The following is a 19,539-nucleotide window of genomic DNA, read 5'->3' as shown; positions in this document are numbered from 1 at the left end:
GAACATGCATGGGTGTTACTATGTAATTTAACAGAAGTAGTAAATAACAGATGGGTGCAACCAGCCTGGAATATTAATCATAACCGCGGAGGCCTTCACAGATTTGATGTTTTCTTCCCATTGGTTTACAGAGAAACCCGGTTTCTGTTGCATGAAGGAAGGAACCTTCTTTGCTTGTCAGCAAAACCACTGATGTGTTCATGTTTTCAGTACTTCGTATTTCATTAAGACCTACTACTGTTCAAGAGAAATCTAATTAGTTTAGTGAATGTCTGATTAAACATTAGATTTATAATACACACTTTTAAAAAAGGAAGAAAGCAGCTTTCCTTCACAAATGGTCGAGATATGAGACAGTGTATTGTTCCAGCACAAAGCTCGGTTTGTCTTGTCTAACCTCTGAGAGGGAGGGGGATCTCCTGCTGAAAGCCTGTGTGGGTGGACCTCTGCTCCAGATGCACCCTGGACTGACCAGATGCATGCACACACACACACACACACACACACACACACACACACACACACACACACACACACACACACACACACACACACACACACACACACACACAGTTTCTCTCTCTCTCTCACACTCACTCACTCACTCACTCACACGCAGTTAAGCACACTCCCATCACAGCAGGAAAGACCAGTGTTCCCTGTCAGCACAGGAAGTTGCTTAATCAAATTGTATCAGCAGAAATATATGGAAACAAATCACAGTACCAAGTGCCTCACAGACAAGGTTGTATTTGGCAGTGGAAATCATATCATGATGAGATGCACGCTGTGTTAAAATGAGAAAATAAGTACTAGAGGGCAAAGCATGCCCATGACTCTGTCCTCCTGTAAGAAATACAAGTGTTGCCCTTTGCCTCCACATGAGGCTGATCTGTTTTCTTACACTTTTACACTGTCTTATCCACATTGTCTTACTTTCAGAAAGGAACGAAGACCACCCTCGAATCCCAGTTTAAATCCCTCATCAATGTCGTCAAAGATCAGGTAGATTAATATCACTTTCACAAAGTATCTTTTTCTTTTACCATAGGATCTTGTCAGAAAAGGGATTCCCCACCACTTTCGGGCAATAGTGTGGCAGCTGTTGTGCAATGCCCAAAATATGCCCATCAAGGATCAGTACTCTGAACTCCTGAAGATGACGTCGCCCTGCGAGAAGCTGATTCGCCGAGACATCGCCCGCACGTATCCCGAACACGAGTTCTTCAAGGAGAAGGACAGCTTGGGCCAGGAAGTGCTCTTCAATGTCATGAAGGTGAGTCTCCATTCGTGATAACTCGTGATAACCGTATGCCCAGAGGAAACCTCCTTGTATGCAGATAAACTGATAATCAAAGCAGTAACTGGTAAAAAAAAGTGCAAGTGGAGGAGTCTTGTGCTCCTGTGACCATCACTGAGACTTATCCGGAGCTAATTCTTCTTACCTCAGGCTTATTCTCTGGTGGACCGTGAGGTCGGCTATTGTCAAGGGAGTGCATTCATTGTAGGACTGCTACTCATGCAGGTAATAATCCATCTTCACCGCATGTACAAAAACACACTGATTCACCAGCTTCCAGCAAATACTTGGACATGTGTCACTGAACAACAAGACAGATTTTGAGGTTGCTGTTATTTTTTCCAGATGCCCGAGGAAGAGGCTTTCTGTGTGTTTGTCAAGTTGATGCAAGACTACAGATTACGAGAGCTCTTCAAACCCAGTATGGCTGAGCTGGGACTCTGCATGTACCAGTTTGAGTACATGATCCAGGTAGACACCTCACACGCTGTAGTGAAAGGTTGCTGGGAGGTATTTTAAGAGTTGTCATGTACGGTAGTAATGGCGTGAATGGTTTTCCCTCACAGGAGCAACTGCCAGAGCTGCACATGCATTTCCAGGCTCAGAGCTTTCACACCTCCATGTATGCCTCTTCGTGGTTCCTCACCATCTTCCTCACCTCCTACCCTCTGCCCGTCGCCACAAGAATCTTTGATATCTTCATGTGTGAGGTCAGTTAAAAGGAACCGTGGCTGTTCTCAGGGGCAATCACCTGCCTTGAATGATACCCTGTTTCTACTTACATGTGACAGTCTATAAAAACAAAAAAGATATTTTTGTGTATTTGTCATTCTATTAATTTAGTTTGCATCATACTCCTGTGTTCGATCGCTACAGGAAACACTCTCATTTAATGACTCTATTTAGCTCTTACAATTTTTTTTACTTTTGCTTGTTTCTGTGACATTTACTGAATGTCACTGCGGCGAATAGCCTCAGGAAACTGTCTATAAAGGAGGAAGGAAGAACTCCCACATTAATGATTTTCAATGAGAAAAGCTGTAAGGTTAACATTTATTCTACAGCTTAAAGAATGACTACATACAGTATAAAGTACAACTGAAATGGAAGTTGACTGTCATGAATAGGTTATCCACTAGCGCCACCTGCTGGAGAGAACAGAAACACTTCAGTTCAGGTTTAATAGTCACTGTGAGTTGTTTCAGCACTCCAAAGAGACCTGTTGTAACACATTTTTAATTCTCAGTCCATTTAAAAACCCATTTCACACACACTGACCATCACAGAAGCGCTTTCTAAAGCTGACTCCTCAGTGATTACTGGTGATCTCTCTCCTCAGGGTCTGGAGATAGTTTTCCGTGTGGGACTTGCCATCCTTCAGATGAATCAGACTGAACTCATCCAGCTCGACATGGAGGGAATGTTACAGGTATATATCAGCATAACCTTCACATAACTTGCCCTTCAAGCGGCTCAGATTTCTGCTGCAAAATGTGCAGCGCCCTCGAGGGAGGAACCTGCACCACACCCAGTTAATTGATACTTGTATCCTCCCAAGTTATACCTGCGCACATGCTGACATTTGAAAAAGTGCTTTGTGGTCAGAGAAACACCTGCCTCGAGTGCACACAGCTGTTTTAAAGTCGCTGGGTGTGTGTATGTGCGTGTGTGTGTGTGTGTGTTTGTTATGGGTGTGTGGAACTTATCCTGCCTCCTTTTCTTTACTGTGCTCCAGCACTTTCAGAAAGTCATCCCACACCAGTTTGACAGTGGACCAGATAAGGTCATCCAGGCTGCTTATCAAGTCAAGTACAATGCCAAGAAGATGAAAAAGTAAGCACAGCCATCACTTAATCAACGCATATCACTCTCCCTTTTTTTGTTCATGCATTTATTTTTTCACATTCTGATGTCTCATCTCACTGTAATCTGTAATTTTTCAAATAAAATGAACTATGAATTTGGTGCTAATTATTATAAGATAATTGGGAAAATAAATGTTTTTTCCAATTTTGAAGTTAATCAATTGAGCTCTGCTTTTATTTTCCATTCAATTTATACATGGTTATAGAGGTCTTTCCAAGAAATGTTTTTGAAATAACTTAAGTTCAAGTGTTTCCTTATGTTTTTATGTTTAAGTCACTTTTAAAAACTCTTGACTATCGGCAAGCGTGTAAAACAAATTTACAGACTTCTAATCTGTTTTTATTACTGTTGTTTTTTTCAGTACCTCAGCCCACAGTAGACAACTTTTATTAGGGTCTTCTGATTTGATGAGCGGCACTGATGTTGTCTTCAACGATTCTGTTCTTTTTTTTTTTTTCAGGTTAGAGAAAGAATACACTACAATCAAAACTAAAGAGATGGAAGAGCAGGTGGAGATAAAGGTGAATGGAGATCGCTGATTATTTGTGTACTGTGACACAGACCTATTATCATGATGTATTATGCTAACATGATTTTGCAATTCCTTGTTGTGCAGAGGCTGCGGACAGAGAACAGGCTCCTGAAGCAGAGGATAGACACACTAGAGAAAGTGAGTGCGTCGGTGTTTGTCACAGGTGCTCCGTCACCAGACAAACCAATGTCACACCGCTCCCTGCTCATCAACATTACATTAACTCATCCAGCTGTGTATGCTCATACATCATGCATCTCCTCCTAATGACGGACTCTTGTCTTTCACTAACTGGGTTGTGTTAGCTGAAAGTTTACATGTTAAACCATTGTTGACTGGTACGGTGAATTTTCTGATTGTAGACGAAGTTACTATCAGAAACAGGAGCTGGATTTGTACTTGAAGTTGTCTTGGTGTCATGGTGACGTTCTGGGTGGCTTGAATAACTTCATGTAGAGAAATTTAAAATTCACCAGACACCACTAACTGAAACAAAGACTGTTAACAAGCCTGTCTGCAATGTGAAAGTGGCAGCTTGATGCTGTTCAAGTCGATACAAAGCACTGCATGCCAATTGCACTGTTTGTATCATTCTGCACCTTTTGTGTCTCTTTGAATGGGCCCTACTGCTGCCAGGTAAAGGCACCATGCATGAGGTCTGCCATGGATAGCAAGATGTCTGCTGCACTGCGTTTGTCTACAGGGAGGAACACTGTGGTCTAAACGAGTCCATTATTTAAAACCAGCTTGAGGCTGCTGCTCTCTGATGTGACTCTGTCACTTAACTCCCAGGACCCTTTTAACTCTCCACTAACCGAAATCGTTCAAAAGCTTGGATGAACCACATCAAAGCCCCGCGCTTCTGTGCAGTTAAACAAGCACGTAGCTCCCTAACACTGTTAATGTGCTGCTGTTTTACCAGACTTCACTTTCAACTTTAACTAGAGCTGTCCTGTGCTGTTTCCTGTCTGAAACCTTTCACTGTGTTGTCAGCACCGCATCATTCTTCACTTTGCCACGAGCTCATTTGCACCTTTTTCACCACACCTGCATGCAATGTTCCTTTTCTACCCCTGAATGTAAACATCATTCTACACTCTGTAAACAAATATTTCAAGAGGGAAAATGAACATTGCATTTCTTCTCTAAAACAATCAAATGTTCTTTTGTGTGCTTTAATCTGTCCTCTGGATTGTCTCTTTCTCTCTACTGTCTTTTGTTGATATTTCTGTTTTGTAGGAAAGTGCTTCCTTGGCAGATAGATTGATCCAGGTATATTCCTCATTTTCTCTTTGCCTTTATTACTTTTGTTGCACCTTCCCTCTTCTTTCTACCTCTCTTAGCATTGCATGCTTATGGTTAGCACAATGAAGGACACAGTAAAAATCGAATTAATTCTAATGATTATCTGAATTAAGAACTAAACCAGATTAAATTAGCTGATAACAGCTTTGAATATGTGCATGTGATACCACATTGTGGCATGTCAGACGAAGTAAGAGACTCAGAGATCATTCTGAAGAAAGCTAATGAATCCAAATCACACACTACTAGATTTAAAGCAAGCATGTCCTTACAAAATGCAATCCTTCATCTTCTCTGATTTGCCCACCCACTCCGCCCACTCGTTTCACTTCTTTCCATGCTCACTTCACTCCCTCCTTGGTTGGTTATGTCCCAAGGGACAAGTGACTCGAGCTCAGGAGGCAGAGGAGAACTACCTGGTCAAGCGGGAACTGGCCACAGTCAAACAGCAGAGCGAGGAGGCCAGTGCTCAGCTGGAGCAAGCCAAGAAAACCATCATGCAGCTGCAGCAGCAGCAGCAGCCACAAGCGGTAAGGAGGGCCACAGAGTCCCCAGTTGGCAGGTTGCAGTGGTGATAACAGCCAAGGCTTATCCTCAGATCCTGCCTAGTCTGTGACAAGAGCAGCGACATTCAGACTGGGATGTTTCCCAGATCAGTTTGTGATGTGCAGTGCCATAAAACCCCAGGTTGACCATTTTACAATTATGTGGTGGCACCGACGGCCGGACCAGTAAGAACATGTTTTCACCAGAGTTTCGGATGTGTCACGCTTATCTGTCTCCCCTGCAGTGCTGGCACATATTGCTTAGCAACAAAATCCAAGCAGTGGCTGACGAGAGCTTTTCTCACTTAGCACATCGGCTTTGGGTAATGATATGTTTTGGCATGCATGAATTCAAATTGGGACACGGAGAGCTAGGCAGTTCAGCCGCCATTTACAGTCGTGGATGAATTTGTAAGCAGTTGTCTCACAGGCTGGTAGATTTCACACTTGGCATCCTGTTCACATCACATATCTCTTGACCTAGCATTCTTAATTATTGATGGTTGGATTCCAGATGGTAATGTGCAGGCATTACCATGTTTTACATAATTTGCTGTCTTGCTTAACACTGAGCTGTCATGAATTATTTATGTGAAGGTGAAAGACAAAATGGTTGATACCAGCTGAATTCTTTGTGTGTGATTGCGTTGTATTGTGTATTTTTTCTACCACATACATACACACGTTTAATGGACTGTAATAATTTTGGGACGTTGGGTTTATATTAGACGAGGTTGAAGTTTTTGTTTTTCATTAAATGCCAACATTGTGGTTGCACAGGTTTCGATATTTGTTGTCTCTGCTCACTCACCTGTCCCATTGATTATAGAAGGGAGCCCCTCGCTACTCTGAGGAGTCTGTCCTGCAGCTGGAGAGAGAGCTTGTGCAGGCCCGACTGAAGGAGGCAGAGTCCCAGTGTGCGCTCAAGGAGATGCAAGACAAGATCCTTGATATGGAAAAGGTGAGTTGCCTTAGACACTGCTCTGCTTTAATCTCAGCCAGTGCGCAGTATCATAATGTGAAATGGCTCCATCACTGTAGAGTTTTAAAACACACCTTTCTTAACACGCCTTCTTCAGAGGAACACGTCGCTACCAGATGACACCAATGTGGCACGACTACAAGAGGAGCTGATTGGGGTGAAGCTAAGGGAAGCAGAAGCTCTGACTGGCCTGAAAGAGCTGAGACAGCAGGTCAGAGACCTGGAAGAGCACTGGCAGGTGAGCGCCAACATTTCAGAGCACAACACAGTTTCAGTACCCAGTCTTTGTCCGACTTTTTTTTTTTTTTTTTTTCACAAAGTTTGTGGAATGCAAAAGGAAAAAAGGGAAGTTTTTAGAGCAATCTGTTCATTTAATGAGTGATGGAAAGGTTTCCTCATGGTGGGAATTGTTCATTCTCTGTAAATAATATTATAGAGAGTACAGTCTAGACCTGCTCTAAATGAAAAGTGACCTGAGTTGACTTCAATTATGATTTGATGCTATAGAATTAAAAAAATTGACTTGAATTGACCAACACGTCTCCTCAGCGTCACTTGGCACGCACCACTGGTCGCTGGAAGGACAGTCCCAAGAAGAACGCCTTGAGTGAGCTACAGGACGAGCTGATGACTGTGAGGCTGCGGGAGGCCGAGGCCCAGGCAGAGCTGAGAGAATCACGGCAGCGGATTCTGGAGCTGGAGACACAGGTCAGAGGTCACATTAACCTGATCAAGCTCATTTGACCCTCCCTCGTAATGCAGTCAGTCATAGAAGATTAAAGGTATATTGAGTATGGACACATCAATTAAGGTGGATGTGCAGGATGTCTAAAGGAGTGACTTCTCCACCTGTATTGTCACACACTGGCCTTCAGATGGCAGCAGTCATCTGCCAAACAGTTCAGAAAGAAACGTGTGAAGCTGCCGTCACCAATCATCACTTTTGTGCTTCAATATATGTGAACATTTTTGGAAATGTCAAGGTTAAATAAATAAATATAAATCGTTCAGTCTTTTTTTTAAACGTAACGTCTTTGCCCACACAGAGTCAGATTCATGGCAACCATCTGCGACGGGCGGAGCAGGAGGGTCGCAGTCTCCAACAGCGCGTGCAAACACTGACGGTGCAAAACAAAGATCTGCATGTGCAACTGCAAGAGATTAAGCGGAGACAAGCTGAGATTGAATGCAAGGTACATGTGCACGTCATGCTGCTAATCTACAATACACATTATGAGCACCGAGGCAAACCACTACAGCTCTGTTGTGGCGTAGTCATATGTATTTAGAAAAATAAGACCAAATTGTCAGACGTCTTCTCCTCTGACTCATATTTAGATGTAAAAACATTTGATGTGACAAAATGTGGTCTGTAGTCTTCTAATGAGTCGGCCTCCAGATCCAGAAGGAGGAAGCAACTTGTGATAATACCTCAGTGCTGATGCTGTTAGATTTCTGTTGAACACCTTAACTCTCCCCACCTCTCAGGAATTTCCCTCTGTAAGATTCACTCATCCAGAAATACAAAATACGCATATGTTTTACAATACATGATTTTACACTGGCCATTCAGCTTCTCTCGGGCCGGTGTTGAAATGTCGTCTTCAGCTCCTTTTGCTGTTGCCTGAGAGCTTTGTCTGGTTTGTTTTTCTGCAGAGTAAGGAAGAGGTGATGGCAGTGAGGCTGAGGGAAGCTGACAACATTGCTGCTATGGCGGAACTCCAGCAACAGATCTCAGAGCTTGAGATCGAGGTAAAGTCCCAACACACACCTCTATCTGTCAATCTGTCACACTCCTGCCTCTGCATCAACTGTTAGATTTCCTTGACTCCAACCTACATTTAACATAACATTTACAGTGGAAGGAAAAAGAAAAAACACTTTTAAATTTACCTCCATTTCTGCATAAATTCTTCTTGAAATGTGGTGAGATCTTCATCCAAGTTACAATTATGAACAAACACACTCTATATTATTATTATTATTATTAGCAACACACAGATCTATTGTTCTTGTCCACATTGAAAACATCAATTAAACATCCACTGTGTAGCCTGGAGACAGAATGTGAATGGCAGCAACAGAAGCTAATTTGAATCAGGAGTTATCAAACCTGGAGATTGGAGGTGTGGGTTAGAGCCACTTTGACGTATTACAAAACACTTTGTATATGTTTGCTATTCACAAGAAACATCTGCTGATGTGAACCAGGTCTTGCAAAAGAGAGCACAGAAGAAGATTTAGAATCAACTTTTTTTGATTTGCATAAAGCTTAAAAGGGTTACAGAGTCACCCAATTAAGCAGCGGCTTTCCTGCTCTCTAAGAGCTCCTTGACTCTCCACAGCACTACTGGGAAAATGTTTAGTTAGGTGATGTAGCAGAACAATGACCCTAAACATCAAAGTAAATATACTACAGAATATAAATGTGCTCAATAAAGACACAAAAGATTATAATTGCCTGTGTGATATTAACTCAGGAACACTGTGTTTGTTGACATTACAGTGTTTCTTCCTGCACCTTCACCCAGCTCTCCCGCTGCTGTGCTCTGCTCTCCTCCACTTTGTTTAACAACTCCTCCCTGTCTAATGTGACGTGTCTAATAAGATTACATTAAAAGTGTGAGTAACGTAACGCTAACAGTGTTATATAGTTTACACTCACATCACATCTGATTACAAGTGTGAACGTTAAAATACTATTTTTTACCTAACCATCATCATTTACGAGTCAGTAAAAGGCTTATGATGCTACCTGACTAGCGTCTTCTTCATCTGTTGTCTTTCTCTTCTTAGAGAAGTATCTGAACAAGCTCATCTGAAAATGCAGTCAGCAGTTAATACATAATGACATGTAGATATTAGCTTAATGCTATCAATTAGTTTACCCAAGTTAGCGTCACTGAGTTGGCTAATAAGTCTACCTTTCGCTGCCTTACACTTCTCTGACTCTGACCTGGTGCCTGATGTGATGTCACTTTCAAGGCCGAGCTCTCGCGAGTAATTAACTCCAATAGGATCCCCCAACCACCCCACTCCCTCCCTCCCCTCTCCCCGCTGTTGCGCTCATCATCACACAGGCTGTGCTGTGAAGGTGGAGAGATGTGGCGGTGGTGCATTTGCGAGAATTAAAAAAAAAGAAAAGAAATTTGAAGGCGTGGCGGCTATGATTTCACAGTGGCAGGCCGCCACTGCTTAATGAATGTAGAGGAAACACTGCATTAGACTTAGATGAAGATCAGATTACATTTCATCACAAACCAGGTTATTCTAAAGGTTTCACACACTTTTTCTTGCCAATGTGAACTTCCTTCAGACAGACAGAGAAATATCCTGCACAGGAATGTGTGTAGTGACCAAACTGAGTTACTGTATATTATTATTTTAGAGGGTTTGATTGGTCAGTTTGTTTGATAGTGGTTATTTCACATGATGGATTTCTGTATATGTAGTTCATTCTTACTCTTCTTACAGACTGTGAAAGTGCGAGCATCTGAATCTGATAGTAGTTGATGTCTTGTTTAAACATGTTTCCGTGGAGACACCAGTGTCAAATCTGATCAAATCACGCCCACACAGTCCTCATGAAGCAGACTACCTAACTGTGGTTTGGTTAGTCACAAATATGTTATGTTACAGAGAAATGCTTTACATTGAAAACTTACACACTGAAACTGTGTGTAGGGTACAGAGTGCAGATACGCGTTTACAAATGACAGTAAAAGCAGAAATCTGCCTCAAAACAGAATTTTTTTTCCCACACATACTGCAAACCTTTCAATCAGATCGACAAAGGACGTGTTGCATCACATACACAAATTTTCTGTAGTTGCTCTGCAAGAAATGAGGGCGTCTTATTTTTTGTTATCTAGTTCATCGTATCTCAGAGCCGTGAATAATTTGTCCATTTGTATTTTTGGTAAAATGTTTTGGAACGGTGTAGATGAAGACTCTTTCGGTCACAGTACCTCGCATATAAACTCACTCCCGGTGTGAACGCGTCTCGACGAACAAGAGTGAAGAAAACAGTATTTATCCCCAAACAAATGTAACGTTACACACAACAAGGGTGACCAAAACAAATACAGGCCTGTTCTTACTGCACCAACACTCAACAGTAATGATTGATAACAGATAAAATAATGTTGTTTGAGGGCTCAACACTTTTCATATGACTAAATGCGCCAGGGGATAAATGTGAATAAATAAATGTGGATAAATATGAATCTTTAACACTTAAAATTGCTTGTTTCTATGTTGAAATCGAGATTAGCTTTTACGTACATCCTGTGTATTTCGAAGACTCTGTTGCCTCTGTTCCTGGTAATTGGTTTGTTGGTTGTAAACTGGGGACTTCACACAAGCTGGATGTGAGATATTAATGTTTAATGCTGTGTTTTCAGGTCTATTAATACTGTATGTTGTCAGAAATAGTGTCGTTACCTTTTCTTGAAATTATTCCAGTGTTGTGAGCAGTTCTCAGCAAGTGGGATAAATTCATGTTTTTGGATGAGTCAAGAGACATTTTTGTTTCATCACAAATGACTCTCTGCCCCGGTCTGACTTGCTACTGAGCCCACATATGTTCTTATAAATTATTAATACTTTGAAATTTTCCAAAGTTTCCAAAATTGTTGCAAAGTCATTAAGCTTATTGATCATCAGCACCGACCAGTGGAAAAGAATGTATGAATGTATAGAGATGTTCTCTTGGGTTCAAGTCAGGGACATACTTGGCCAGGTCACAGTTTTTACTTTTTTCTTTTTTCATAGCTCGAATCATGCGTGGGATAATTTATCAAGGACAGCCACTGTGCTATCTGTTATTGGTAGTGTAGTATGGCTCTTCCTAAACCTCCTAACAACTGCTGCAACTGAACCCATGTTCAGGAGACTGCTGATGCTCTTGTCCCCTCTCCCATCTTTATGAAGTCTCACAGTCCAGTTCCTTCCTAGGTCCTCACCATGTGCAGCCATGGGGCATTAGACACAGCCCAGGCTAAGACTGAGGAAGCTGTTGTGTTCACGTTATTTTATCATTTTGTTCATGCAATTAAGCTTAAAATCACAGGTTTAATTACTTTTAATGTAGTCTATGCATGTCTGTTATGAATATTTATTTTTAATTATATATAAGATAAAATACCCAACACTTCAAATTAAAAATAATACAATCGGTGCAAGATCATAGTTTTGAATTATTTAACATTTTAATGATATTGCACAGTTGTGTACTCAGTTTTGTTGAGTACTGCAAATTCTAATGTTTCAGCTCCTCAGCGTCGTCCATGCACTCTGATTGGATGGCAGAGAAAACGCTGTGCTGATGTAGAGAGTTGATCGGCTGAAGTTGAACAGTTTTTAGTTGGAGCTGCTCACCAAGCAAGTGCATTGGGAGCTATATATATAGGAGCATATATATATATATATATATGTCTGATCTCTGTGACCTCTGAATGTTAAATGCTAAACTCAGGGGCAAACCTTAAGTTAAGTGTCACTGATTCAGCGTAAATATCAGCTGCTTTGACAGTCAAACCAGAAACGTGGTCACGTGGGTGGCTTTGAGCTGCAGACCGCTTTGTTGGAAACAGTTGTGACTTTGACCCAGCGGAGCAGGCCCTCACCTTTGTAAATGCAATCCTGAGTGTAAGGTGTTTCAAATGGTTTAAGATGAAGGCCCAGACTATTTATAAGTATGACACCTACAACAAAACCTCCCCCTCTTCCCTTTCACAGGCATACACAATCACACAGTGTGGTCTGAGGTTTTGTTACTAAGTGATAGAGCAATAACATGCAACACCAAAACTTTACCACTACCGCCCTCGTACTCTTTAGAATCTGTGTAATGAACACAGCTGGGTGTGTCATTAAAAAGCACTCCACTTTACTTGGTATGATTGTTTATCTATTTTGTCAGGAGCACGGTATTAAATCAAACCTCTGTCTGACCAAAAATCACGATTCTTTCTCTATAAGTTGTCGTTGTGGGTGAACATTTTGCTTCAGTTTCAAAAAAGGGAGAAAAAAAATCAGTTTCTTTGCTTCCTCCTCGGAAGTTGACGCATATTGATGCTGGATGATTTGCAGCTCGGTTTTAAGGCGAAAGGTCAGAGGTCACAGAGATCACACAGATTAATCGAGATTAAGATTTGTCTGAGCCTGAATACCTGAATAATGGATGAAGTGGTAGTCATATGTATCTTATCATCCTTCATGACTACACGGGTAATGTTTCAGAGGTTCAGTGAACAGATACAAATTGATGATAACAAACACTGAATGATGATGGAAAACGTTGTCAGTGAAACTGAGATGTCTAGAAAGGTTTATGTAGGATTCTTTCACTACCACAGTCCTGGCCTCTGCTTAATGCCACAGCGCCACTGTCTCTGGGTTGATAGGAAGTGGTTTCACATCTTGAAGCAGAGACTCTACCAAAGGTGACATGCATGGTTTATTTTGAGGTTTCTATTACATACTCAGAGATTTATACTAAATGTTTTAGCTTATAAGGGACATTGTCATGTTTACTCTGTATTTGTCATGTTGTTGTGGGAAATATGTTTCATCAGTCTTACACGTAAAAATAAAAAAGAAATTCTAGTGACACACATCTGTGGTAAAGCTTAAAATGTTAACATGACACAATTTTAGATTTTTTTTTTTTTTTTAGAAATCATATCTGCTCTTTACTGAGAAGCAGCTAAAGGATAAAGGAAAGTTTAATCATACAACAAAGATAACAACATAAATCATCATTTCACACTACAGCTGTGAATTTTCACACATCCTTTACAAAGGTCTTTGCAGATACAGAATAAAGCACACATCATCGCCACAACAATGGAGACACAGTGTAAAAACACTGTGCTGATACTGTCAAATGAAATTCTAGTGCAGTTCATGGAAACTTCTTTTATGAGCTGTGATTTTTTTTTTTTTTTTTCTTCCCTTTTCTCACTCATTCAAGATGTGATGATGTTTGTTGACATCAAAGAAACGCTTGGTTCACTGCTGTCGATGCATTAAACAAATGTAACTTTTCTACCATGTCATTATACATAGTCTTTGAGGCTGCATGAACGTGTGTGTGTGTGTGCACGTGTGAGTGAGTGAGTAAGAGAGAGAGAGAGAGAGAGAGAGAGACACGTTTCACATTTGTCTACAGTCTGACACCTGGTTATTCACACAGCTGAACATGAGGAAGTCTTATTAACTGCCTGCCCCTTATCGTTGCAGTGTTTTGGAGCGAGGAAACCTCAAAAACAACAGATTCTTGTATTAATCTCACTTGTTTGTGTCTCCTTGTGAAAAAAAAAAGCCCTAGTGGGACCCACCAAACCCAACTCCATCTCACCACAGGAATCAAAAAACCTGTCTGTATTTTGAGGTGAAGCCTCAGTCCACATCCCTACCTCAACACCCAAGCCCTGCTGTGTACCGTCTTTCTTTTTTTGTCTCGGTGTTTCTGTGCTGCAGCCTGTAGCTTGAACTCCTCTGTGCACCCGTCACTGGTCTCACAGTAATAACTGGCGAGTTCAGGTGGTGTGATTGAGGTTTGAAAGAGAGTTTGTGTTTGTCCCCAATGCATGCAGATGTCTTCGCTGATAAAGGTAAACATCACATGGGCTGTTTAACTGTTAAAGCTAACAAGCAGCTTTCATCCCCAGGGCCCCAGGAGGAAATCAAGCACAAATGACACTGTCTTGTGTTTCCTCTGACATCTGTCACTTTACTCGCCCACCATACATGCAGGGGACTTCGTCATGCTGCTTTTTTAGAAATGGGGCTCGAGCGTCCGATGCTTTTTCTACTGAATGTGCAGTAGCTCACAACAATGAATATCAGTGGGTATTCATTAAGACGTCATTGAAATTTCCAGACTCTAGGTATTTTAAATGTATGCTGCATTTTCCATTTAGTCCTGGGTTTAACCACACAAGTCTAAGCTAGAATGTTTTGTCAATGTCCTCTGTAGGAAAGCCTCCTGCATCACTCAGTGCTGGAGCTTTTAAAAAATAAACTCATCTCCTCTATTAACAGAAAGAAGAAGGAAAGGTCCAAGGCCAGCTGAACCACACAGACTCGAGCCAGTACATCCGTGACCTCAAAGACCAGATAGCAGAACTAAAACATGAGGTGAGGAGCATCAGGTCCAATGCTAATCATGCTAGCTTATGTTTCAACCGTTTTTTTTTTTTTTTTTTTCCTTGTAAAGACTCAAGTTTAGTTGTCGCTGTTTCTTTTCATCTAGCTTTTGAAAGGTTTCAAAACATTCCCTCAGATATGGTTTTACTTTGAAGCTAACAAATTAGAAGTGTTAACTACACCCAGAGATTTCCTGTGTGGAGCACACCTCGTGTGAATACCCTACAAATGTTTTTAAACCAAGCTCATCACAGAGTAAAGCCAAGACAGATAATAAGGTGTACCTACATTTAAAGCTTAAAGATTATAACTGAAAATTTGATTTTAAGTAAGATGTGATTAATTTATATATATATATAGCGATATATGTTGGTATATAGAAATATATAGTAATGCTACTATACTATGACTTTCTTTTGACTATACTGTGATTTATTTATGGGGCGACACGGCGGAGGCATGTTTTTATGGCTTTTTATTCCGTTAAAAAATATGTCATAGTATAGTAAGCCTTACTATACTATGATGTTGTTATACCTTACTATACTATTACCTATTAGCACTATAATGTATATAGCTTATATAGTATACTATAACGTTTTTATTACTTTCTATGCCTTACTTAGGCATAAAAAGTAATGAAAAGTCATAGTATAGTAAGTCATAAAAAAATCATAAAAAAGTCATAGTATAGTATGCCTTACTATACCATGACCTTTTTATGACTTACTATACTGTTACCTATTAGTACACTATAACATATGTTTTTATGACTTACTATACTATGACTTTTTTTTTTATACCTTATGCTACACATTTCCAGTTCTGTCTTTTGTCTTTTTTTTTTTTGGTTGTTGGGACTGTTATCGAGATTTGGATCAACTCCAAACCATGACAGAAGGGAGCTGATCCATCCTGTCATAAACTGCCTAAGACCCTAAGGAGGGGGCCGCTTTATTATGGGTTTGGCAGTTGAATTCTGTTGTGGTTTTGGTTGGAAGGAGGAATAGGGAGACCCAGAGTTCCCTGAATCAACTGCCGCCAGGGACCACATCTGAAAAGGATAAATGAATAAATAAGTATAGAGGTAGTGGAAATGGTCGTTACTTACTTGTCAGTGACCAAATAGATAAGTAGTTACTCTACTAGTTTCAAGAGAAAATATTAATATTATTAGTAGGTTCTTGCTTACTTCCTGCAGATCAGTTATGCACAGGAACAATAGCATATCTTTACTGAAAACAGGCTGTGAACTGTGGTTAAATTTAGCTGCATGCATGAACTTCTTCTGTCTCTATATGAAGGCAGTGCAGTCACACAGTCATTTCCTCTCTCACTTGGTTTTTCATGGTGGTCATCTTAGGTTAAGAGTGGCCTGCTATGAATCACGCGAGCTCATGTGGCTACACTGAGCAAAACTGAAAATGGCTCAATACCACATCCCACCATCATCCTCCATCACAGTCTGCATTAAAACTTGCATCATATAGCTGGAACTTTTTGCTGTTGCCAGTCAGATGTTGATTAGATCACAATTTCCTTTTTGCATGACAACAACAGGAAGGTAGACTTCCATATATAGACAGGTGCAGGTAAACAAGGGCTTATTTTTATTTTTTTGTGCATTGTGTACTGTTCTCTGAACTGGCCTCTGAATGCGTCTCTTCCTTCATGTCTGTCTGCTGAATGGCAGGCCGTCCCAGGTGAGTTGGCACAGATGTGCCTTGTAACCTTCAGTGGTTGAAACCTGACCTTGTGTTGACCTTCATCTCATTGGCTGTGTGGCCCCAACTGTAACCCCCATCTGGGTCTGCTTAATTCATAGCAAGGGAGGTGGTCCTGGATGCTCCCGTAGAAAAGGGAAGAGAAATCAGACGTGGGGAAGATAACCTGACATGCATGAAAGTTTGTTTCTGAGTGTGGCTAGAATTATCTCATTTCCCCCCCTTGCGGCTAATGGAGGAAAACAACTGCAGCTCAACTGTAGATGCAAAATGTCTTTTCCACCACCAGTCACAAAGGGCAGAAAACAAGTCCAGCTCACTTCACCAGAAAGATGCAAAGTAGACGATGTACTTGAAAACCTGGACACGCCACATAAAGATGAGCTTCATGCTCTATCCAAAGAGTTTTGGTTTTACAAGAAAAAAAAAAAAGACGTAGTGAATGAAGACTAGCTGGTTGATCTGGCGTCAGGTTAACTTCCCACCTCTGATGAACAGCAGACAACAGCCCCTTGCTGTGGGACACATTCAGGACCACACCCTTAAAGAAAACAGCTTTGTCCCAAATCCATACTACATACTAATTGTGAGAAAGTTTTCAGTTCATTCTCACTGGAAATGTGACAAAATAAAGGACACTCACCAGAGACCTCAGTGTGGACAGGAAACAGTTCATTGACTCTGTCGTCCCACCGTGTGATGTACAGTTCGAAACAGTTCAAACTAATTTGAACTAACAGAAATATCTCAGCAAACAAAATATAAAGCATTAAATCTTTGCAAAACCATTTAGTTTTTAACTTGCATTGTTTTTGTTATACTGTAAATATGATAATATAGTATATACTGTATCCTGCTGATGTGTAGTATGGAGTTGGGCCACAGTTCATACTTTATCACATTATTTCCTTGGGGTGTTTGGTTGAATTGCTGCCTGCATGTCAGATTTGTTAAAGACATCCGTTTCTGTTTGTGCCGGTGATATGAGTAGAATATCACTGACTGCCAAAGAGTTTTAAATAGTTTGCTCCTGTCTTTGTTTTCTCCCTCAGAAGTTACACATCTGTCTTTTGCTCATTTTGCATGCAAGATAACAAACGGTCTTTGCATTGCTCCTAATACTCATCGTGCTTCCTCTCACAGATTTGCTGCTTAAAAGGGCAGAGGGGCTTGGCCAGCCAGCCCACTTTTGATGGGATCCACATCGTCAATCACTATGCGGGGGATGATGAGTCTTACCAGTCTTCAGATGAAGATGGAGTCAAGGACCCCAGCCTCAAGGACACCCAGCAGAGCAGCAGCAGCAGCCGTATCAGACTGCACCCCAACCTCGGGGACAGCGAAAGCGAGGAGGACGACGGGGAGGCCCTGCGGCTCTCTGTCCCTCAGAGCAAGTCCACCACTGTGTGACAAGCAGGAGCTGCCTGCCAGAGTCGGGACACAGGCTGTCAACACTCACTGACGAAGAGGGGGTGTTTCCAGCAACCATTTCAGAGGAGAAGTCTGGATGTGGAGTTCTGAGTTTCAGAGAGGATATACATCAACATTTCATATCACGAGAATCACACATTTAGTTTTTTTTCCTGTTTCGTTTACCTCCTATTTGTAGTTTTTGTTATCTTCTTGAGGGCAGCAAACACCTGACAGCTGGCAAATCATCAGTCTGGACCTGAGCAAAGAGTTAAATTATATGGAACGTATTAAACTCTACTGGACCACAGAGACCGGAGGAGGAGAAAGAGGAGGGGAGGGGTTGAGGGAGGAGGGGCAGTCTGTCTGTCACTCCGCCCCCCCTGTCGGTACACCACAGAGAAAGAGACTGTGCAATAAAACATTTTATGCTCTACTACACACTTCATCCAATGTATTTTTATATTTTTAAAGCATTTTATAAATGAACATCAACAGCGTATTGATGCCGTTACTACTAAGTGTCCGTCATGCAGAGGCAGAATTGTATGAGTGCTGTGTGTGTATATATAAATATATATGTATGGTGTTGATGAGCTTGGTCAGAGCCTGGTATCAAAGCCACTTGTATCAGCCAGCGTTGATTGAGGTAATGATGACCTTTAGGCCTTAGCACATGCCGCATGCCTTTCACCTGGGCTGGTGTATCACAAGCTCGTTGTGACATCTGAATACTTGTAGATATGTAAATGTGTATTAAGTTTGTTTGCTTATTTGTTTTGTTTTTTTCTCAACTCCTTTTGAACTTGAACATATGTATCTCTTGCATATCTGACGGTTAGAATATATTGTACAATACAGAAAAAAGGGACATATAGTTTAGTTTATTATGGTAACACAAATGACAAATCTGGTTTTTGAGATGAGTGAGTTGAATTCCTGTTAAGAGAAAAAGATCTTTCCTCCTTAGAAGACATCATCTAACATGAATAATGAGTGCAGACAGAAGAGGACAGATTTGTTGCTCAGACTTCTCTGAAAGCATCCAGACTTCACTTTCACAATGAGCTGTGCAGAGCAGTACATAGGCCGATGAGTCAAACATGAGTAATGTCTATCATATGTTTTTGTGCATCACAAATTGACAGTCTTAGGGAGCTGGAGATGGGAGATAAGACAGCATTACGTTTATACACTTTATAACATCTGGAGAAGAATCGGGGGTGGCACCAAAGTAAGCACTAAGTTCTGTATGGTGCTCATGCACAGGCTAGAGCCACTCCATTTCATGTGCAAGGACCTAGATGTGTAAGAGTGAATTTTTCTGAATGTCCATACTGAACACTAACTCCTGTATTCAGTGAAAGACAGTCAGTTCCAGGAAACAGAAAAGATTGTGACTTTGACTTGGTAATTACTATGTCCCTTTGATGAACAAGACCCCTGTGTCATTTGACGGGAGAGGAACACTTCGTGGCACTTTTCAAGTCTGCAGTGCAGTAAAAACACACATGGCAACACTATGGAGCAGTCAGCACACTCTGGAGACTAAAAGAGACTGTTGTATTTGTATGTGTGTGTGTGTGTGTGTGTGTGTGTGTGTGCGTGTGTGCGCGCGCATGCGTGCGTGCGATGAGTTCATAATAAAATGTTTGATAAACTCCTGGCCTGGTGTGTGTGTCTTGATGGTGGCAGATCTCTAACCTCCTCTCACAGACTTC

The 19,539-nt window shown here is 41.2% G+C and overlaps 1 protein-coding gene across 6 annotated transcripts in view; it reads left to right on the top strand.

The window, feature by feature from the left end:
* The window catches only part of evi5b (ecotropic viral integration site 5b), a 34,706-nt gene extending 15,222 nt beyond the window's left edge, over window positions 1-19,484 (top strand). For 4 of the 6 annotated variants that reach the window (XM_056379171.1, XM_056379174.1, XM_056379175.1 and 1 more), the window contains 17 exons: window positions 1,052-1,276; window positions 1,451-1,525; window positions 1,646-1,771; window positions 1,867-2,010; window positions 2,640-2,729; window positions 3,036-3,133; window positions 3,627-3,687; window positions 3,783-3,836; window positions 4,938-4,970; window positions 5,381-5,533; window positions 6,378-6,509; window positions 6,628-6,768; window positions 7,080-7,238; window positions 7,577-7,723; window positions 8,187-8,282; window positions 14,580-14,675; window positions 17,552-19,484. In XM_056379171.1, the coding sequence (XP_056235146.1) occupies window positions 1,052-1,276; window positions 1,451-1,525; window positions 1,646-1,771; window positions 1,867-2,010; window positions 2,640-2,729; window positions 3,036-3,133; window positions 3,627-3,687; window positions 3,783-3,836; window positions 4,938-4,970; window positions 5,381-5,533; window positions 6,378-6,509; window positions 6,628-6,768; window positions 7,080-7,238; window positions 7,577-7,723; window positions 8,187-8,282; window positions 14,580-14,675; window positions 17,552-17,818 (2,097 nt within the window). In that variant the 3' untranslated portion in view covers window positions 17,819-19,484. The remainder of the gene's footprint in view (window positions 1-1,051; window positions 1,277-1,450; window positions 1,526-1,645; window positions 1,772-1,866; window positions 2,011-2,639; window positions 2,730-3,035; window positions 3,134-3,626; window positions 3,688-3,782; window positions 3,837-4,937; window positions 4,971-5,380; window positions 5,534-6,377; window positions 6,510-6,627; window positions 6,769-7,079; window positions 7,239-7,576; window positions 7,724-8,186; window positions 8,283-14,579; window positions 14,676-17,551) is intronic. The other 2 variants (XM_056379172.1, XM_056379173.1) reach the window with 2 other exon arrangements.
* Window positions 19,485-19,539: the final 55 nt, after the last annotated feature.

The sequence above is a fragment of the Seriola aureovittata genome, chromosome 6 (assembly GCF_021018895.1).
Source record: "Seriola aureovittata isolate HTS-2021-v1 ecotype China chromosome 6, ASM2101889v1, whole genome shotgun sequence".
Taxonomy (NCBI): domain Eukaryota; kingdom Metazoa; phylum Chordata; class Actinopteri; order Carangiformes; family Carangidae; genus Seriola; species Seriola aureovittata.
This window is presented reverse-complemented; position numbering and strand designations above follow the sequence as displayed.